This window comes from Lemur catta, chromosome 8 (genome assembly GCF_020740605.2).
Source record: "Lemur catta isolate mLemCat1 chromosome 8, mLemCat1.pri, whole genome shotgun sequence".
Classification (NCBI taxonomy): Eukaryota; Metazoa; Chordata; class Mammalia; order Primates; family Lemuridae; genus Lemur; species Lemur catta.
In genome coordinates, this window is record NC_059135.1 from 54,921,705 (window position 1) to 54,944,886 (window position 23,182).

The 23,182-nt window shown below is 36.2% G+C and overlaps 1 protein-coding gene across 3 annotated transcripts in view; it reads left to right on the forward strand.

Moving 5' to 3' along the window:
- TLK1 (tousled like kinase 1) overlaps positions 1-19,034 on the forward strand; it is a 141,009-nt gene extending 121,975 nt beyond the window's left edge. For all 3 annotated transcript variants that reach the window (XM_045558713.1, XM_045558715.1, XM_045558714.1), the window contains 7 exons: positions 3,110-3,201; positions 3,284-3,373; positions 3,529-3,698; positions 3,953-4,088; positions 10,450-10,561; positions 13,484-13,591; positions 17,137-19,034. In XM_045558713.1, coding sequence (XP_045414669.1) covers positions 3,110-3,201; positions 3,284-3,373; positions 3,529-3,698; positions 3,953-4,088; positions 10,450-10,561; positions 13,484-13,591; positions 17,137-17,313 — 885 coding nt within the window. In that variant the 3' untranslated portion in view covers positions 17,314-19,034. The remainder of the gene's footprint in view (positions 1-3,109; positions 3,202-3,283; positions 3,374-3,528; positions 3,699-3,952; positions 4,089-10,449; positions 10,562-13,483; positions 13,592-17,136) is intronic.
- The last annotated feature ends 4,148 nt before the right edge of the window (positions 19,035-23,182 follow it).

Sequence of the window (23,182 nt, forward strand, 5' to 3'; positions counted from 1 at the left end):
AAGTCATGGTGAAGGTTATGCTCTCACCTTAAACTTCATTTCCTCTAGAAGGCCTCCCTGACCCTCTGCGTCTCCTTAGATCAGATTTGGTCTGCCTTTTATGAGCCCCTTGTATTACTTTGTGCTTCATTATAGATCGGTATCGTTAGTGGTTAAGGGCTCTGGTTCTGAAGCCAGAAAGCTGGGTTTCAATACTGACTGCCATTTACTACGTGTATAAACTTGGGCTTATTACTTAAAACTCTGCCTCATTGTCTCTTTCTGGGAATAATAATAATACTTTCATTATAGGGTTGTTGCAGTGGTAAACTGAGTTATGACATATGAATCATGTAGAACATTGGTATTTAATAAATACAAGCTAATGGGGTTATTACTATTATTAGAAATCCTCCTTGTTCAGTGAGGCAAGAACTATGCCTTTCTGGTTTACCGAAGGCAACCTGGGTTCTAGTTCTGACTCGAGGGAAAATTATGGGATTTAGATTCAGAGAACTTCAATTCTGATCTCCATTTAGCCATGAACTATTAATATTGTTTGCTGTTTTGTTAACTTGGACAAAGTTAACAAGGGGCCTCACCTTCCTCAGTCATTAAGAGTGATCTTTGAGCTTTCTTCCAGTTCCTATTTCTCTGATTCTAATGGTCGTTCATCTTCAAGCACTGAATGGTTGAAGTAGGCTTATCCAGGCCACAAGATAGAAAAGATGATCATAACAGTTCAATTTGAATCTAAAAATAACTAACTTGGATCTAAAAAGTCATCAAAAATACAGTTGGCATTAGCACAGCCTGAAAGTTGCCCAGCTTATTATGAACCTATCTTGAGCTTTTGTGACAGCCCTCTGCCACTGCCCAGTAGTATTTCAACTGTTTTTAGCCCCATATATGGGACTTTTGTAGAAAAGTCTTAAAGATAAATTAGAAAATGTAGATTGGGGTCCAGTGACTTGAACTTTCTATACTGACCTAAATACCAGCAACATCTCTTTCTAACCCCATTAAAACACTTTCATGGTTGCCAGGTCCATTGGGAAACCAAAAAAGCAGGTAATAAGTCAAGAAATAAAGACTTTTATCTTATACCAAGATAGAAGATTTTGAATCAGTTGATGAGTGATTACCATATTAGCCTTATTGAAAGGTGTTACCCGAACTCACCTAATCTTGGGAAGAAGTGTTATGTATTATTATAATCAATATATACTGATATTAACTTTTTATTAGTAGTATACTTGTAATTTTTCTTTGATTATCCTTTATTATGATTTAGTCATAATAAGAATTATAAAGAATTTTATTCTTTTTAAGTTTTTTTGGTTTTCCCTTATATAAACTACTCTTATTTTTATTCTTTTTAGTTAAACTTAACCCTCAATGATAATAATGAAATTAGCTAATGTTCATTGGATATTTATTATGAACCATGTATTATTCTAAGCACGTTCATGTGTTTTACCCCATTTAATCCTCTCGGCAACTCTAACTTTTTAAATAAGATTGAGTATTAGTGTTGAGTAAATAGAGTCACTCAGCTGAAAAGTTCATCTGACTCCAAAGAGAATATTCTTAACTACTGCATCCTATATTATGTCTGATCTTATACTTTATAATTTTGTAACAAAAAGTAGCCACTTAACTGTACTGTGTTTCCTCTACTGCTTATTTTTAGGTTAAATTGATGGCAGGGAATGGGGACTGGGGAATTTCTTTCTAATAAATATATAAGCTTTTAAGTGGTTTTTGAAAGGGGCGCTTATGTGTATAAATTACAGTGGAACCTACAGTATTAAATCTCTTTAATGGCATTCAGTGTTTTGTTTTGTTTTGTTTTGTTTTTTTGAGACAGAGTCTCGCTCTGTTGCCCGGGCTAGAGTGAGTGCCGTGGCATCAGCCTAGCTCACAGCAACCTCAAACTCCTGGGCTTAAGCGATCCTACTGCCTCAGCCTCCTGAGTAGCTGGGACTATAGGCATGTGCCACCATGCCCGGCTAATTTTTTCTATATATATTTTTAGTTGGCCAGATAATTTCTTTCTATTTTTAGTAGAGACGGGGTCTCACTCTTGCTCAGGCTGGTCTCGAACTCCTGAGCTCTAGCGATCCGCCTGTCTCAGCCTCCCAGAGTGCTAGGATTACAGGCGTGAGCCACCGCGCCTGGCCGGCATTCAGTGTTTTTAAAAAACATTTATAAGTCATGTGAAGCCTTAAACTACTGATCATTCTGTATTTTTAATTTAAGAAATAGGCTGGTAATTTGAATAAATCAATTATAAATCCTTTTTTTTTTTTGAGACAACCAGGGAAAATTGAAGACAGGTATTAGATGAGATTAAGGAGTTGCTATTGATATCATTAGGTGTGATAATGATAAATGGTTATTTTATTTAAAAGCCTTATCTCTTAGAGATACATACTGAAAAATTTACAGGCAAAATGATGTATTGTCTGGAATTTGTTTTAAAAACACTCCATGGGAGAAGTAAAATCAGGGGTAGTAGGAAATAGATAAAATAAGAATGGCAAAATATTGATACATTTTGAAACTGGAAAGTTTTTGAAACAAGATCTCATTTTATTTTTGTATGTGTTCAGACAGTTTCATAATAACAGTGTAGAATTTTTCTCAACAGTTGGAAAATTATTAGGAATTTGTTAATTTCCAAAAAAGTGAAAAAGAATCGAGGGGGTTGCTAGGAAAAGATAGATTAAGAAGGTTTGTTTTTTCCAACCCATAAAAAAGGCAATACAGCCATCTGTTTTCCTGGCCGTTTACTGCTACTGCCAGTATAGAGAATCAGGTCCGTATTAAAAACAAATAATAGTGTTATTGTTTTATTTTGATTCAATATATTGGCATTTATAAAACTTGAATGTGAAAATTCACATTAAGGTTTTTGTTGATTTATCACCATGGAATTTGTATTTGGTTTCTGATAATAAAGGTGTCATTGAACTATATATAGTCTTAGCAGAGATGATCACTAAAGACTGTAGTGTTTATACTAATTGGATGTTATTGTAAAAATTATCACCAAAATTAAAAAAAAAAATCTCTTCAGCTATTCACTTGGTCTTTGGTTATAACTTTTTCTTGCCTCGAATCCTAGGCTTTTGACCTTTATGAGCAAAGATATGCTGCTGTGAAGATACATCAGCTTAATAAAAGTTGGAGAGATGAGAAAAAAGAAAACTACCACAAGTAAATATTAATACTTTATGATTTTTACAAATTGAAAAATTTTTAAATGGTCTTGGAGAATTAATATACTCTCTCCCCATAGACATGCCTGCAGAGAGTACAGAATACACAAAGAACTGGATCACCCCAGAATAGTTAAACTCTATGATTATTTCTCCTTGGATACAGATACGTAAGTGAATATAAGGATTTAGTTTTTAAGAAAAGATTTATTTGATTTTGCTTTGCCTATCCTGTGATGATGATATAAAACTCTCCATCTCCCCATTGTGATTCTGAATTATCGGATAATATTTATATCTAATTTTTTTCTCTTCTCCGTTGCAGGTTTTGCACAGTGTTGGAATACTGTGAAGGCAATGACTTGGATTTCTATCTTAAGCAACACAAATTAATGTCAGAGAAAGAAGCTAGGTCTATTGTAATGCAGATTGTAAATGCACTAAGATATCTCAATGAGATCAAACCCCCTATTATACATTATGATCTTAAGCCAGGTAATTAATGAAGTGTGTCTGATAATTTTTTTAAGCTCAAAAAAGTATAGTTTGTAGAAGTCATATTCATTAAGTTATCTGAAAACATGCTTTTTGGTTTAGTTTCCAAAACTTCAGTAGAATACTAGTAAAATTAAAAGTGTTTTTATTATATCTCACCACATTTTAAATATGTTTACTTCCCAAAAGTTAAAGCAGTAAAGATAATGTTTTCATATACACATCATTAAAAGAATCTTATATCTTATTCTTAGGAAATATCCTTCTGGTAGATGGAACAGCATGTGGAGAAATCAAAATCACTGATTTCGGTCTGTCCAAGATAATGGATGATGATAGTTATGGTGTAGATGGAATGGATCTAACTTCCCAAGGGGCAGGCACTTACTGGTAAATGTATTATTTAAAGTAGCAAAATTATCTAGATTAATGCCTAGTGTTTTTATGAGAACTTAGTTTTTATTTTCATGTAGCCTTTGAGTGGTGAAGGTACTGATTATTAAGCCTCTGAGTTGAGAGGGAGATTATTGTGGTCAATCCTCTTTTCTCATCTGTTCTTAACTGCAAATATCAGCATACTGGAGAGAGAATGACTTGGTATTAGCAAGTGACTTCAGTGTCTACGAGCCACAAACTCCTAATGTGAAGAATTTATGAATTTTAGGGTGATGCTTATCATGAACATAAATATTTATGTAAATATAATTTCTTAACTATTAAAAACAAAAACTGTAAACATCAAGCCCTCTCTGGGGCCAGGCATAGTGGGTAACATCTGTATTCTCAGCACTTCAGGAGGCCAAGGCAGGAGGATCGCTTGAGGCCAAGAGTTTGAGACCAGCCTGGACAATATAGTGAGACCCTATCTCTACACAAAATAAGAGAAAAAATTAGCTGCGTGTGGTGACATACACCTTTAGTCCTAGCTACTCTGGAGGCTGAGATAGGAGATTGCTTGAGCCGGGGAGTTAGAGATTGCAGTGAGCTATGAAGGTTGCACTGAGCTATGATTGTGCCACTGCACTCCAGCCTGGGAGACAGCAAGACCCTGTCTCAAAAGAACAAAGCCTTCTCTCTAGAGGTTTTATGGTTGCAGTTTTTGTGGGAGATGAATGTTTTATTGATTGTGGATGGGAGATGAATTTGGCATATTCTTGGTCTTTGGACTTGACTTTCAAAAATCCCTTTTAAAGACTTTATACATATAGATATAAATCTAGATGGAATCATAGATTCATAGATGTAAATCTCAATGAATGCCATCCTTCAGAGTACCTAGGTGTTGACAAAAACTACTTCATTGTGAATTTTCAAACTTATTGTCAAATTCCCAAAGTGAGAAACATACACTATAAAATTTCAAAACAAACTTAGTTCTCAGAATAAATTAGTTTAATGAGAAGAAAGATAATTGTACTCAACTTCATTGAACAGGATTGTGACTACAAACATAAATGTGACTTTAGGGTTTCCAGAATAGTCTTCACACAGTTAGCCTGGGTACATAATAACCAGTTCCACAAGATGCCACTGGTCTGTATAGATTTTACCATTCACGAACAGGGATTATTAGTCACGTTTATGTATTGTTTTAAAACCATTTTAAAGTTTCAAATTCTGCTTATGGCATTTCTAAGGAATATGGGTAAAATAATAATGAAACCAACAAAAACAAAGCTGCTTGGTGGAACCCAGGACTCCGTGGAAGACAACTTAAAAGCCAGGTTCTAAATAAGACATCATTCCTCCACAGCAGGGCATTCTTATTATTTGTTTCCCTTACTCTGGCTTCACCTAGTATAAGGTAGCACAAGGAAATTTCCCTCTTATAGGTAGGCAAGAGATGGGAAACGTATGTTTTAGGGGCTGTGCAAGAAGAAGAAAGTCATGGCATTGTTATGTAGCAATATGGAATGTATTTCCCATAGAAACAGTGTTCCAAAAACCAGTTAGTTTCTACTAGTCATATTAGTTGCTTAGCTATCTATGTACAGTTGACCCTTGAACAACACTGGTGAACTGTGTGGTTCACTTATATTTAGATTTTTTTCAGTAAGTACATTGGAATATTTTTTGGAGACTTGTGACAATTTGAAAAAACTTGCAGATGAACTACATAGCCTAGAAATATTGAAAAAATTAAGAAAAAGATATGTCATTAATGGATAAAATATATGTAGGTAGTAGTCTGTTTTATTATTTACTACCATAAAATATATATCAACCTATTATAAAAAGTTAAAATTTTATTAAGATGTATACACACACAGAGACCATACACAGTGCCATTTGTAGTCAAGAGAAATGTAAACAAACCTAAAGATGCATGATTAAATCATAACCGCATAAAATTAACTTTAGTACATATTGTACTACTGTAATAATTTCATAGCCACCTACTGTTGCTATTGTGGTGAGCTCACATGTTGCAACGTAACCCTAACCCTAACCCTAAAATGCCATGTGATGGTAATCACCTCTGGGTGAGCAGTTCCTCTCTCCAGTAAATTGCATATTGCAGTAAAAAGTGATCTTTTGTGGTTCTCGCATATTTTCCATCATGGTTAGTGCAATACTATAAACCTTGAATAACACTAGTGATGCTGGAAGTGCTCCCAAGAAGCAGAGAAAAGTCATGACATTACAAGAAAAAGGCTGGGCAAGGTGTCTCACGCCGGTAATCCTACCATTCAAGGAGGCTGAGGCGGGAGGATCACTTGAGGTCAGGAGTTTGAGCCCAATCTGAGCAAGAGAGAGACTCCATCTCTACTAAAAATAGAAAAAAACAGGTGGGCATGGTGGTGCACGCCTGTAGTCCCAGCTACTCAGGAGGCTGAAGCAGGAGGATTGCTTGAGCCCGGAGTTTGAGGTTGCAGTGAGCTATCATCATGCCACTGCACTCTAGCCTGGGCAACAGAACAAGACCCCATCTCAAAAAAAAAAAAAGGAAAGAAAAAGTTGACTTGCTTGCCTTGTACTGTATATTGAGGTCTACGGTTGTGGTTGCCCACCATTTCAAGATGAGTAAATCCAGCAGAAGGACCACTATGAAAAAAGAAAGGGAAATTTGTGAAGCTGTCACTAGCTACACCAGCAGGTGTGGAATCCTTGTAATTCTTGTGAAATACCCTTTTATCTTGTATTGAAAATACAGCTATTATGTGGGTGCAAGATTGCTATAAGAAAGGTATACTATAGACTATAATGTCATTTGAGAAAAAGTGAAGTCATTATATGACAAAAGGAAGGTGAAGGATCTACAGCTGGAGAATTTAATGCCAGCAAAGGATGGTTTGATAATTTTAGAAAGAGGTTTGGCTTAAAAGGCTTAAAAATGTCAAGATGACAGTAGAAGCAGCTTCTGCTGATCAAGAGGCAGCAGAAGAGTTCTCAGATGCCATTAATAAAAACATTGAGAAGCAAGTCTTTCTGCCTGAACAGTTTTTTAACACAGACAAAAGGACCCTAAGCTGAGGAAAAATAAAATGCCACAAAGGACATTTATTAGTAAGGAAGAGGAACAAGCTTGAGGATTTAAGACATGAAGGAATAGGCTAACTCAACTGTTTTGTGCAAATGCAGCCGGGTTTATAATTAGGACTGCCGTCATCTATAAAGCTGCTAACCTTCAAGCCTCAAAGGGAAAAGAGAAAAATTGTTTGTACAGGAAGGAGGCTTGGACGACAAGAACCCTTTTTGTGGATTGGTTCCAATAATGCTTTGTCCCTGAAGTCAGAAAAACCAGTGAGGGACTGCCTTTTAAAGTTCTTGTGATTTTAGACAATGCTCCTAGCCGCCTGGAACCCCCGTGAGTTCAACACTGAAGGTGTCAAAGTAGTCTGCTTGCCCCCAAACATAACATCTCTAAATCACCTTCTAGATCAGGGGAGCATGGGGACCTTTAAGGCTCATTACACATGCCATACTATATGGAAAAGATTGTCAACGTTATGGAAGAGAACCCCAGTAGAGAGAACGTCATGAAAGTCTGGAAATATCACACCATTGAAGGTGCCATTAATGTTATAGAAAAAGCCATTAAGCCTGAAACAGTAAGTTCCTGCCAGATGTTGTGCATGACTTCATAGGATTTATGACAGTGCCAATCAAGGAAATTATGAAAGAGATTGTGGATATGGCAAAAAAGGTGGGGGGTGGGGAGAGGGAAGGATTTCAAGATTTGGATCTTCAAGAAATTCAAGAGCTAATAGACACCGCACCAGAGGAATTAACAGAAGATGACTTGACGTAGATGAGTGCTTTGGAACTAGTGCCATACAATGAGGAAGACATCGTAGAAGAAGCAGTGCCAGAAAAAAATTGACAATAGACAACCAGGCAGAAGGGTTCTGATTATTCAAGACTGCTTTTGACCTCTTTTATGATTTAGATTTTTCTATGGCACAAGCTCTGAAACTAAAGCACATGGTGGAAGAAGGGTTGGTATCATATAGAAACATCTTTAGAAAAATGAAAAAGCAAAAAAGCCAGACAGAAATGATGACCTATTTCTGTAAAGGTACACCAAGTGTGCCTGCCTCTCTTATCTCTCCTTGCATCTCTTCTGCCTCTGCCATCCCTGAGACAGCAAGACCAACCCTTCCTCTTTTTCTCCTCTGCCTACTCAATGTGAAGATGATGAGGATGAAGACCTTTATGATGATCCACTTCCACTTGAGGAATAGTAAATATATTTTCTGTATGATTTTCTTAATAGTTTTTTTAGCTACCTTTATTGTAAGAATACATTATGTAATACATATAATGTACAAAATGTGTTAATAGACCATTCATGTTATCAGTAAGGCTTCCAGTCAACAGTAGGCTATTACTAGTTAAGTTTTGGAGGGAGTCAAAAGTTACATGATGATTTTCAACTGTGCAGGGGTTCTGTTCCCTAATCCCCACATTGTTCAAGGGTCAACTCTATTTGGTATACTGGGACGGTCGTATTCATGCTTTTAGAATACACATATATATTGCTTTTATAAATTACCTTTCATCCCTAGAAACTTACAATATTTATCAATATCACTTAGGAGAAAATCAGTTTTGTCTTCCCCCATCCCAGTCTAAATGCAGTCATTCACTAAATCCCGGTGGACATTTTTTCCCAAATGACTTTGATGTATCTATTCCTACAGTTGCTCTCCTTGCTTATACCCTTCTGCCTAGAGAGACAGTATAGCATGGTGTTTAAGAGCTACTCTGGTTTCACTTTTGCAGACATTCACCTACACCTACACAAAATAGACACTTTTAGTGATAAAAGCAAATCTAGCTTTTTAGCTGATTTGGGGAGTAATAAAGGGTTTATATCACAAATGAGTTATTGGTCATCTTTAATGGTTTTACTTCAAGGAAATTTCATGTGTATTTTTTAAGAGTTTTGTCAACATCCTGCTAAAATCTCAGTGATTTCAAAATAGTACAAAACTGAATTTTTAGAAAAAGAGTAGATTCCCATTTAGCTGCATTATTCTTTTCCAGGATTTTTTGTTTATTTAAAATTTTTTATTTTGAGATAGTCTTGCTCTGTCACCTGGGTAGAGTGCCGTGGCATCAGCCTACCTCACAGCAACCTCAAACTTCTGGGTTCAAGCAATCCTTCTGCCTCAGCCTTCCGAGTAGCTGGGACTACAGGCATACACCACCACACCTGGCTAATTTTTTCTATTTTTAGTAGAGACGGGGTCTCACTCTTGTTCAGGCTGTTCTCGAACTTCTGACCTCAAGTTATTCTCCCGACTCAGGCTCCCAGAGTGCTAGGATTACAGGCATGACTACTGCGCCCTGCCCTCTTTATTTTAATTTTTGAGGTATGAGATGTTTGCATTTGGGATGGATCATTTTATTTATAACCTGAGATGACAAATTTATTTTTATCCTTTATCAAAAAATTATAAACTTAAAAATAGCACTTATAAATTTTAAAAATAGTAATGTTGAATACTCAGTGTATTTCAGGTAGTCCTAGTGCTTGAAACTGCACAGTGAATAGCTGCTCCCAGTCTACTGTGATTATAGTTTAATGCCATTATAGAGGCACCACACTATCCTGTGGTAACATGAGAAGCATGGCTAATGGAGGACAAGTGGGTCATGAAGAAGAAAAGGTGCTCACCAACAGAATTGGGGTGATTAGGAAAGCCATTGGAGATTGTCATATTCAAAAGCACAGAGGAAAAAGGAGAGCAATGTGGGAAAACAAGTGAATTGGTGTTGACCTTCTGATTTGGGAGATTGGAATGAGAGAAATAGTGCAGATTTTGGAAATTTATGTGGTTGCTAGATTAGGATGGGTCTTGTGTTACAAACAGGAGGTGCGAGGTCTTGTTGGTAGTAAGTGCTATTTAGGTTATTTAAACAAAAGAACTACATGATCAGATGTATATTTTAGAAAGAAATGCCTACCTTTTGAACAGTGGTTAAGGGGGATGGGAGAGGAATTCTTATACCTTATTAGCTACTTATTCATATTAGACCATTGTAATCTCTAATGGTAATTTTTTGTTTCTGTAGATATATATTTATAGATATATTTTATCATAAGGTTGTACATTTTGGCTCAAGTTAAATGATAAAAGAATATAAATGCTTCAGAAATTTAATTGATGGTTTTAATTGATGAAAGTCCTAAAGTTTACATATATATGAAATGAGTGTTCTAAGATTTTACATTTAGAGGGTTTTAAGTTACATATTGTCAGTAGTAACCTTTCCATTTCCCCTCCCCCTCTCAAAACTATAGGTATTTACCTCCTGAGTGTTTTGTAGTTGGAAAAGAACCACCAAAGATTTCCAACAAAGTTGATGTGTGGTCAGTTGGAGTAATCTTCTTTCAGTGTCTTTATGGAAGAAAGGTAAGTTACACTAACTTCGAATGTATAGAAATCAATTAAGTTGAATTTTCCCCTCTTAAATGCACAATTTTACTAATTTGAAGTAAATTTCAATCCTTCTAAGGAATGCTAGGCTGCCTTTCTATTTTTTCCTAAAATTTCCATGGATCAGAATTATAATAACCACCAAATAAACACTAGTTTATTTGGCCTGCTTTGCTGTCTCTCTCTCCTTTTTTTTAAATAGGAAAATTAGTAACTATCTGTTAACATACTAACATTTTTTGTTGTCCAGCTAATTTCTTTCTATTTTTAGTAGAGATGGGGTCTTGCTCTTGCTCAGGCTGGTCTTGAACTCCTGAGCTCAAATGATCCACTTGCCTCAGCCTCCCAGAGTGCTAGGATTACAGGTGTGAGCCACCACGCCTGGCCAAATTTTTAAAAAATAAAATCATACTGTGTATCTTCTCAGACCACAGTAGAGATAATTCCAAGAGGAACTCTCAAAACTATACAATACATGGAAGTTAAACAAACCTGCTGCTGAACAATCTTTGGGCCAACAACAAAATCAAGATGGAAATAAAAAAAATGTTTTGAATTGAATGACAATGATGACACAAGCTACCAAAATCTATGGGATACAGCAAAAGCAGTGCTAAGAGGGAAGTTCATAGCACTAAATGCCTACCTACATCAAAAAGACAGCAAGGTCACAAATTAACAACCTAATGTCACATCTCAAGGAACTAGCAAAACAAGATCAAACCAAACCCAAAGCTAGCAGAAGATAAGAAATAACAAAAGAACAGAGCAGAACTAAACAAAACTGAAACCAAAAAGACAATACAAAGGATCAACAAAGTAAAAAGTTGGTTCTTTGAAAAAATAAAATCGATAGAGCACTAGGTAGATTAACCAAGGAAATAAGTGAGAGGAATCAGATAAACTCAATTAGAAATGAGAAAGCAAACATTACAGTTGATACCACAGAAATATGAAAGATCATCCAAGACTACTGTGAATACTTCCATACACACAAACTAGAAAATCTAGGGAAAATGGGTAAATTTTTGGAAACACACAACCTCCCAAGCTTGAATCAGGAAGAAATAGAAATCCAAAACAGACCGATAATGAACAGTGAGATAGAATTAGTAATAAAAATCTTCCAACCAGAAAAAGCCCAGAACCAGATGGATTCACAACCAAATTCTACCAGACCTACAAAGAACTGGTACCTGTCCTACTGAAACTGTTCCATAACATCAAGTAGTGAACTAATTCAGTGAAGCCAGTACCACCCTGATACCAAAGCCAAGAAAGGACACAACAAAAATAAAACTACAGACCAATATCCCTCATGAATATAGATGTCAGGATGGTTCATCATATGCAAATCAGTAAAAGTGATTCACCATATTAACAATTAAAAACCATATGATCATCTCAATAGATGCAGAAAAAGCATTTGGTAAAATCCAGCACCTGTTCATGATAAAAACTTGGCATAGAAGGAACATACCTCAAAATAATAGAAGCCATATATGACAGCCCCACAGCCAACATCATCCTTAGTGGGGTAGAGTTGAAAGCATTCCTCCTAAGAACTGGAACAAGACAAAGACAAGGAGTCCACCGTCACCACTTCTATTCAATGTAGTACTGGAAGTCCTAGCTATAGCAATCAGGCAAGGGAAATAAAGGGCATCCAAATTGTAAAAGAGGAGGTCAAATTGTCCCTGTTTGCCAATGATATGATCTTATAGTTAGAAAATTGTAAAGACTCATTTAAAAGACTCCTAGAATTGATAAATCGAGTAAAGTCTCAGAATACAAAATAAACATACACAAAATAGTAGAATTTTCTGTCTACTAATAAAACCCACTGAAGCTGAAAGTCAAATCAAGAACTCAATACCATTTACAATAGCTGCAAAAAAAGAAAAGAAAAGAAAAAAACAGCCTAGGAATGAATATACTTAACCAAGGACGGTAAAAGATCTCTACAAGGAGAAATACAAAACACTGATGAAAGAAATAATGCTGTTCACTACAAACAAATGGAAAAACAGCCCCTGCTCATGGATTGGAACAGTCAGTATTGTTAAAATGTCCATGCTGCCCAAAGTGACATACAGATTCAGTGCAATTCTCATCAAAATACCAACATCATTTTTCACAGAATTAGAAAAAATAGTCCTAAATTTCACATGGAATTTTTTTTAAAAGCCCAAATAGCCGAAGCAATCCTAAGACACAAAAAACCCCAAATCTGGAGGTATTGCATCACCTAAGTTCAAATTATACTACAAGACTGTAGTTACCAAAACAGCATGGTACTGGTATAAAGTAGACCCATAGCTCAATAGAACAGAATAAGAAATAAAATCATATAGATATAACCAACTGATCTTCAACAAAGCAGACAAAAATATACACTGGGGAAAGGATATCCTATTCAATAGAGATTAAGGGACTTGTCTGGGAATTCACAGCAGATTTAGACCAAAGCCACATCTCCTAACTCCAAATCCAGAGCTCCTTAAGATAATGTGTCATACACAAATATTTTATTCTTTGGAATTTTCACAGTCTCATTGTTTCTTCATCTCTTCTCTAGTCAGACTTCATTTTTTGTACATTTAGAATAAAGTTTTACTTTTTTTATGTTTTTTATTTTATCTTAATTACTTATACTGCAACAGCATTATTTTCTTTGCTTCTTACAGTGTTTAAATCTATGTTGAAGATTCATTAGATGGGTTTTCTCGGCCTGCTATCAGTTATAATCTTCTTTCTATGAGAATGCATCTCAGCTTCCAAATAATTGAGGACAAGAGTTTAGAACATAAATGATTTGTATTTTGGGTTTAGGGGATTTATTGATGCTGTCTTTTTAAATATTTTGTGAGATAAATTTTTCAACTTTTTATTTTTTAGCCATTTGGTCACAATCAATCCCAACAAGACATTCTTCAAGAAAATACAATATTAAAAGCCACAGAAGTCCAGTTCCCTGTAAAACCAGTTGTAAGCAGTGAAGCCAAGGTATTAAATTTATGTAAATAAGTTTTGTGAAGTAACTTTTCTTTCATCAGTTGTACTTATAGCACAGTGAATACCGGTAAGTAAAGTCACAGGAATCAGCACTGCAAGGGATCTGTCTTGCAGGGCCTGGTGATTTGTTCTGGAAAAAGGAGCTGCATCAGCCTCTGATTGCGAGAGTTTTCATCTTTTAAACACCCAAATATGGCGGTTGTTGATTAATTATGCTCATCAGCTTGCTTTGAAAATTAGGGAAAATTGCAAGATCTGAGCCCATCATTACCTTTATGTTTTATATCACCTTATGTTAATACTGAGATATTTAAGTATTTAAGAAATAATGAAAGTAATAATAAAAACTACTTAACTGTTTATTTAGCACTTTTATATACATTATCTTCTAACAGCCTTATCAGGTGTGGGTACTTTTGTTACTTAAATTTTATAAAGTAGGAAACCAGCCAAGTCACAGCAAAAGTACCTTGTTTAGAATCATACCAGCTAGTAGTAACAGAGCTGTAGCTCACAAGTATCCATTCCTGCCAGACTCCAAAGTCCGCATCCTTGACCTCTGTGCTGCTTTGCACTAGCTCTTGAGAGCTAATGCAATATAATCCACATACATCCAATAATCCAATTCTAATCCATATGTTTATATAATAAAGTTACAGGAAATTTCTAATTAGAGCAAAACTTTTGTGGTGCTTATTATGTATCTTCCCACTTTATTCTATTAGCTTTTCATATATGTATTTTTATTTCTCCTATGTCTCAAAGCTCCTTTCTCTGTGACTCCCTGTTGGAGTCTTCTCTTTTTTAAACCTTGTGAAATTCATAAGACCAAACCTATGAAGCTCCTGTTTTTCCTGATGCAAATAATCCAGGCCATAAGAATAAGTCATAACAGTCACTATATAGTTCCTGTATTCTACTAGTATTACATAGTTTAGATAAGTACTGCTAGATGTTTGAAATCACAGTAGCCCTCATAATTGAAAATGTGCTGGGTTTTGTGTAGTTAATCTCCTAAGAATGTTTACTAGAACTGTCTAACATTCCCTTTTGTCCCTTGCATCTTTATTGTTTTCTTGCAAGTAATTTGAATGATAGAAGATTTTGACAATTAAAAAGATAAACGTAATATTCTTATTTTAAAGCATAATGAATTATTTTCATATGGTGAATATGACTCCTTTAAAAAGATCTTAGCAGTGCTAGCATTTAAATCTTTTGTTGTTTTCTTTCTGTCTACAAGTGAGGACAGAAACTAAATGGATTTAATAAGAACAAGATCCATTTTTTGGAGACATGGTCTCTTTCACTCTGTCACCTGGGCTAGAGTGCCAATGGCGTCAGCCTTGCTCACAGCAACCTCAAACTCCTGGGCTCAAGCAATCCTCCTGCCTCAGCCTCCCAAGTAACTGGGACTACTGGCGCACACTACGACTCCTGGCTAATTTTTCTATTTTTAGTAGAGATGGGGTCTCGCTCTTGCTCAGGCTGGTCTCGAACTCCTGAGCTCAAGCGATCCTCCCACCTCGGCCTCCCAGAGTGCTAAGATTACAGGTGTGAGCTGCCAAGCCCTGCCCATTTATTTTTAATACTGACAAAAATGGCCAGGAGTAAGTGGAGTATGCCAAAGGGGAGTCCCATTTAACCGTCTCTAGTTCCATCCTCAGGCGCTTTATAGGTGCCACAATCACTTTTTTTGATATATGAGGTATTCAGGAAGGGTTAGGGGTATGAGGGTTCCACATGTTTGCTTATTTGTTTTAATCTCTTCTCCTTACAGAATACACCATTGCCGGGTACTTTCCCTGATCCAGTGTGGGCATCTTAAGTACTTTTACTTGTTGCAGACCTCTTAACCTCTCTTTCCCTCAAACTCTGACTTGAACATATCAGTTCTTCTATTTTTAAAGTCTCTGAGAGTTATTTTGTTTTGTTTTTTTGAGACAGTCTTGCTCTGTCAACCTGGCTAGAGAGCAGTGGTGTGATCACATCTCATTGCAAACTCAAACTCCTGGGCTCAAGCAGTCCACCTGCCTCGGTCTCCTGAATAGCTGGGACTACAAGTGCACAGCACAACGTCTGGCTAATTTTTCTATTTTTTTGTAGAGAGGGGGTCTAGTTCTTGCTCAGGCTGCTCTTGAACTGAGAGTTTTTTTGTTTTGGCTTGGTTTTTTATTAAAGACTAAAAAAGATAAGACCTCTAAGGGATCAGATATACTCTGGATAAATAGTAAGCTGACTGTGGTAAAAAGATAAGAATAGCTGGATGTTTTTAGAGAAGAAATTTCTTCTAATGAAGTCAAAGCATAGAAGGTGCAAAATAGTTACTTTTTAACATGATTAAACTTCTATTTAACAGTATGTAACTTAGTTGTAGTTTTTTTTCCTGCAAATGTTTTAATTTATGAATTTATGTGTCAGGAATTTCAAGACAAGTTAATGTTACTTCTAGTGTCAGCAATAAGAAAGGGAGACAATTATCAGTTATCCCTTGAGAATATCTGTTGCAAAAAAATGGATGAACCTCACAAATAAAATATTGAGCAAAAGAAGCCAGGCAAAGGAGCATATACTCTATCTATAACTTTATGAACATAAAATTCAGAATAAGCAAAACTCAACTATGGTGTTAGAAGTCAGGATAGAGGGTGCCCAGGTTCATCTGGGGACAGCCAGTGCCTGGAAGAGGGCATGAGGAGGCTTAGGGGGTTCTTTTTCTCGATCTGTTTGCCCAGGTACATAGATATATTTACTTTGTGATGTGCACTTATGATTTGTGAGCTTTTCTGAAAATGTGTTATACCTCAGTAAAGACTTTTTGTAAAAGGCTGTTCTCAAGGAAAGGCTATGTAAAACTAGTTTGAGAAAAAAAGTGGTTATGTTGTGTTATTTAGCTTTTTCAAAAGTGTAATGAATGATGTACAGGATTAACCTAGGAAACAACAACCCTAATGGAAGTGTCACTTCAGTGTTCTCTTGCTGTAATGAAAGTCTTTTAGCCATAATATTTTTCCTACAGAGCATAAAGTGGCATCTTACCCTTTGGCCAAACTGGAATGATAACAAAATGGGTTGGGGATGGGAGCATTGTTTAGCAGAAGAAAAATGCTAGAAAAAGAAGTTTTCAGAATTTTGTAACAAATACAACTGTCTAGCAGTAAGTTCAAATAGTAGCAATAGTAATTTAGACTATATAGTAAACCACTAGAGGCCAGAGAGAGAATAGAAGAGAGCAGAATTTGAAGTGAAAATTTTATTGCCAGAGAAAATTTATTTTTTTAAAGTTTGAACTTCAATCAGATGATATCTACTTACTGTCTTAAATGTGTCCATCCTTCTATAAGATTCAGTTGATATTTAGAAGAGAAAAAGATTATTTTAATTGCTTTTTCTTTCTTCCTTTTTTTTTTTAATTTCGAAATATTATGGGGATACAAATGTTTTTGGTTACATATATCGATTTTATTATGTTAAGTCAGGGTTGTAAGTGTGTCCATCACCTAGATAGTGTTCATTGTCTTTCATTTTTTTTTAAGGCTTTTATAAGACGCTGTTTGGCATACCGAAAAGAAGATCGGTTTGATGTGCACCAACTGGCAAATGACCCATACCTTCTCCCACACATGAGAAGATCAAATTCTTCAGGGAACTTACACCTGGCTGGGCTGACAGCATCCCCTACACCCCCTTCTTCAAGCATAATTACTTACTGACTTGCCTCCAAGATTGGCATAATATCTTTGAATTGCTTCCAGATGCACATTTGAGTTTGAGAGCATTTGAGTGTTTTTTGTTTTCTTTTTTTACACAGGACATGGTTAAGAACTGTTTGTGAACTGTAGTTCTTCATAGTGTCATTTGTATGAGAGTGGATCATGGACAATGAATAAATGTACACTTCTGACTATAACCTTGAGCAGTGAAGGATGACTGCCTGTTGCACAAAACAGGAATACCATGTTAAGATGGAAGAAAAAATCTTTTTGTTTATTTGGGGGAACACTGTACATAACGTTTATAATACTTAAATACATTTGGTTGTTACTAGAGAGTTCTAACATGAAGGGTAGTTTTTCATTATTTAAAAACACATGGAAAAAATATGAGACATATTTCTAACACAAGAACTACAGTGCCTGGATACATTCTTCAGCATTTGGCAGTTAATCTGCTGAAACCAAAGTAAGAACTGAATGACAGTGACAGTTGTGTTTTATAGTAATAGAATGTGAGAGTTAGAATCTTTGGACAAAGTTAGGCTTTGTCATTTGCCTATTCTGGCTTTTACCAAGTTGTACCTCGAAATCACATGTCCGTTTTTCTCACTGGTTATATTAAAGGGAGAGCTATTATTTCTAGATACTTTACACCTTTAACAAAATGGGCTGCTTGTTTTGAAATCGGTTGAATTCACTAAATTGTAATATCGCCAATGTTTTCAATACGTTAGAATCATTAACAGATATTTTTCTTTTGTTACCAGGCCTTGTTCATCAAAACAAGTGACAGGATATAACCAAATGCAGACCAGTTCTATGCAGGATAATGATAAATTCCCTTCTAGCGCTATTGTAAATTGTTGTACAGATGTCATATATTTCATTTACTAAGTTTCAGCAGCTTATTCTTGTACAAATGTTTAAAAATATGGCTTTTCTAATTGGATATTGTATTTTTTTTAAGTCTTCTTGAAGGCGCTTTAATTGCTGCTAAATGATGTTGCTTCTTTGCTAAAAAATCAAATGACCTTGAAAGGTGCAAGTTGACTGTAGATTATAGAGAGATACTAAAGCAGGCATTCATTAACAATCAAGGCATGTAAAAAGGGTCCAAAGTGGACATACTGAGTTCTTTAAATCAGTTTCCTGGGTTCTTAGGGCTGTGGAGCACATAGATACTAGATTTATAAATTGTTCATGGTTATTGTACATTTCTAGAAGGTTCTTATCAGCAAGGTGGGATGATGGTCCCATAAACAAGTTTCTTGTGGTTTGTACAGATTTGTTAAAATGTGAAACATTTTCTAAACTGCCCTGTATGGTAGAAACCAATATTTTTCAGGATGCTGTATTTTACTCCTGTAAGAATTTCTTTCTTTATTGTCACATTCATAATGTTGATACTTACATGTAAGTTGTCCATGTTGCAGAAAATGGAGGCTATACTTACCACAGATTCTCCTTAATATTGTACAGTTAAACTCTTATTTCTGATGTTCCAAGCCATTTTGTTTTTTCATTGTACATAGACACATTGTCTCTTTAAGATGCTGCTGAAATTGTAGAGAATGTAGCCAAAACAGTAATAAACAATGACTTAAAATGTAAAGACTATGAAAATTATATTCAAAAGGAGCTTTCAAGATTTAGGATATTAACTAACTTAGCTCTTTTACTTAAAAATCAGCTGAATAAATTCTTTAAGTATACTTCAAGACAATAATAAAATGTTTTCAAGCTGTTAAGTTAAATCTAATAACCATTATCAAGGCTAATCCTGGGTAAGTAACACTTAGTGCTATCAGGAGTGGCTTAAGGGGTATACATTTTCCTCTGTAGATTAAGATAGAAATCCGGCCAGGCACGGTGGCTCACATCTGTTATCCTAGCACTCTGGGAGACCAAGACAGGAGGATGGCTTGAGGTCAGTTTGAGACCACCCTGAGCAAGAGTGAGACCCCGTCTCTACTAAAAATAGAAAAAATTAGCTGGGTGGCGCATGCCTGTAGTCCCAGCTACTTGGGAGGCTTGAGCCCCAGGAGTTTGAGGTTGCAGTGAGCTATGATGATGCTACTGCACTCTAGCCAGGGTGACAGAGCAAGACTCTGCCTAAAAAAAAAAAGAAAGAAAGAAATTACATAAAAAATACTGACATGATAATGAAATGTTAGCACTGATTGAGTGCTTTTGGTGCTACCCACAACTTTTAGGTTTTGTTACTGGAGTTTTCATCTTTATGAATCATAAAGTACTATGTTTATAAAGTAACTTTATGTAAAGTCAACAGACTTAAACCTTAGGTGGGAAACTATTAGAATTCTAGAAGAAAATATAGGAAAGACTCTTACAGACAGTGGCCTAGGCAAAGAATTTATGAAGAAGACCCCTAAGGCAATCACAGCAACAACAAAAATAAATAAATGGGACCTGATCAAATTAAAAAGCTTCTGCACAGCCAAAGAAACAGTCATGAGAGTAAATAGACAACCTACAGAATGGGAAAAAATTTTCGCATACTACATATCAGATAAAGGACTGATAACAAGAATATATTTAGAACTCAGGAAAATCAGTAAGAAAAAAATCGAACAACCCTATCAAAAACTGGGCAAAGGACATGAATAGAAATTTTTCAAAAGAAGATACAAAAATGGCTAACAAACGTATGAAAAAATGTTCAACATCTCTAATCATCAGGGAAATGCAAATCAAAACCACAATGAGATACCACTTAACCCCAGTGAGACTGGCCTTTATCAAAAAGTCCCAAAACAATACATGTTGGCGTGGATGCGGAGAGACAGGAACATTCATACACTGCTGGTGGGACTGTAAACTAGTGCAACCCCTATGGAAAGCAATATGGAGATACCTTAAACAGATTCAAGTAGACCTACCATTCGATCCAGCAATCCCATTATTGGGCATCTACCCAGAAGAACAAAAGTCATTCTACAACAAAGACACCTGCACCCGAATGTTTATAGTAGCACAATTCACAGTTGCAAAGATGTGGCAACAACCCAAGTGCCCATCAATTCACAAATGGATTAGTAAACTGTGGTATATGTATACCATGGAGTATTACTCAGCTATAAGAAATAACGGTGATACGACATCTCTTTGGTTCTCCTGGAGAGAGTTAGAACCCATTATATTAAGTGAAGTATCCAAAGAATGGAAAAACAAGCATCACATGTACTCACCAGAAAATTGGTTTCCCTGATCATCACCTAAATGCACATTGGGGAATGATACCAACTGGATATTAGACTGAGGTGGGGGGTGGGGGGAGGGGATGGGTGTATGCCTACATGATGAGTGCGTTGCGCACCGTCTGGGGAATGGTCATGTTTGAAGGTACTGACTCGGGGGAGGTGGGGGGGGAGGGGAGGGGATGGAGGTATGACTACATGGTCAGTGCCAGGTGCACTGTCTGGGGAATGGACACGCTTGAGGCTCTGTCTGATTCAGGGGGATGGACGGGACATGGGCAATATATATAACCTGAACTTTTGTACCCCCATAATAAGCTGAAATAAAAAATATAATAAAGTCCTGAATTAAATGAAAATGCCCAGTTTTGTTTAAAATTTTGGTGAGGTATGAAGCAGACATCGAAATCTAACATGAGGTTGAATAAGTAATATAGACCTAGATCACTGCTTCACCATATTATTTTCTTTTCTTTTCTTTTTTTTTTTTTTTTTTTTTGAGACAGAGTCTCGCTCTGTTGTCTGGGCTAAAGTGAGTGCCGTGGCGTCAGCCTAGCTCACAGCAACTTCAGACTCCTGGGCTTAAGTGATCCTCCTGCCTCAGCCTCCCGAGTAGCTGGGACTACAGGCATGTGCCACCATGCCCAGCTAATTTTTTCTATATATATTTTTAGTTGGCCAGATAATTTCTTTCTATTTTTTTAGTAGAGACAGGGTCTCGCTCTTGTTGAGGTTGGTCTCGAACTCCTGACCTCGAGCGATCCACTGGCCTCTGCTTCCCAGTGGAAGTGCTCAGTGTGAGCCCTGCCTGACATAAGCAGGCTCCCTGAATGCCTCCTTTTCCCCCGACAGTGTGTGCAGCTATTGTGGGAGTTTGCACATCCAGCCAGGAGGCACATGGTTGTTGTGGACTGAAGACCTAACTGGTCTCTGTTTCCAGATCTCTGCCCATTTTTCTTGACTTTAGGGATGCTATTTGGATCTCTAGATTGTTTATGTTCACGGCACTGTATAAATAACACCATGGTAGTTTCTGGACTAATGTAACAGAAAATTTATTAATGTTTCACTTTGACAATGAATTTTAACTTCTGTAGGAATATTTTTATAAGTTTAATTCCTGTGAGCTTCATTCCCAGAGGCATAGATTATATACATGCATAGCTTTTTAGTAAAAGGTTTTTTAAAATTGAGCTTGGAAGAATGACCAGGGCATTATGAGATCATGCATTATTCTAGACGCAGAATTAGCCATATAGTAAACCAAGTTGGTATGATGAGAAGGTTTATACTTAAACAACATGGACAGGGTTTTTTTTACTTTTGTCTGGTATCAATAGCATTTTAGTATTCAAACATACTTATCCTTACACTTGACCAAAAATATATGTGCTTTGTAGTTTCTTTGAGATTGAAATAAACTTTAAGGGAATATATGCTTAAAGTGCCATTTAAGGTATTTCTTTTATACTTTGCAGATTTTTAAAAATTATACAGTAAAATAGTAACCTTTAATATTAATAGTAACTTGGCTTATTTGTGAAGAAAACTTAGAAAAAGTAATAGACTTTCCAGTTGCGGGTGTGGAAGATGTTCATTCTACTAATAATGATCATGGAAATTGCTTAACCCAAGTTTCATGCTCCATAGGAAAATTAATTATATAAATTTAACTCCTCCCCATATCTCTGGAATAAGCCATATTCAGAAACCAAAATCTGGAAAATATGCAGAATCACCCTAGGAGAGTCCCACTGCTACATTAGAAGGAATAGCATTCCTCCATTTATGGAGTGGGCTGGCACTGCAAGACAGATCGGAGTGGCAACAAAGTGACTCATTTTGAATTTGTAATATAAACATTTCAGAGAGCTCTTTTTCCTCTGTTTCACACACCAACTACCTTGGCACTAGGACCTTCCCTGGGTCATAGAGTTGGATAAAATCACGATGGAAACATTGATAGCTGTAGTAATTTGCTATTACCACAAAATTTAGCCTGAGCCTGGTCTCTACAAGAAATATAATAGGGTAAAATTGCTATTCTGTGTGTCTTTTAGCCTTTTCTGATAGAAATGATCATACATAGGTTGTTTAATAAATTTTTGTAAATACCATTTACTAAAATTTATAGAAAGCTGAGCATCCAAATTCTCTTCATGTAACTTTCCCAGGTGCCTAGTCCAGACTGTATCATGAAAGGCTAGGGGTTTTTGTTGTTGTTTCATCGTTTTTTCCAAGAAATATGAAATCTTTGTGGGTTTTTTTCCCCATTTAAGTGGAATGGCGTAATAAATAAGATAGAATAAACTATGGAAACTATGGTAACAAATCAACCCCAAAAAGAAAGGTTTGTTTCTCAATCCTGCAAAATCCAAACTGAGCTTGGTAACTCCAAGACAGCTCGCCTCCCTGTGGTGTCTGGGGCATCCAGGTTGCTTGCGTCTTACGTTCTGTCCATGTCAATCTGTAGTCGTGGGAGAGGAGGAGAGATAAGGGGGAGGCACCCTGGTTCTTAAGACATGTCATAGCCCATGTCATTCCTTGCTAGAGTTGAGTCATACTGCCCCAAATCAGCTGCACAGGAGGTACTATATTTCTGTCACTCTCAGGAATTTGCATGACAAAACAATCCAGTTTTACCTGTA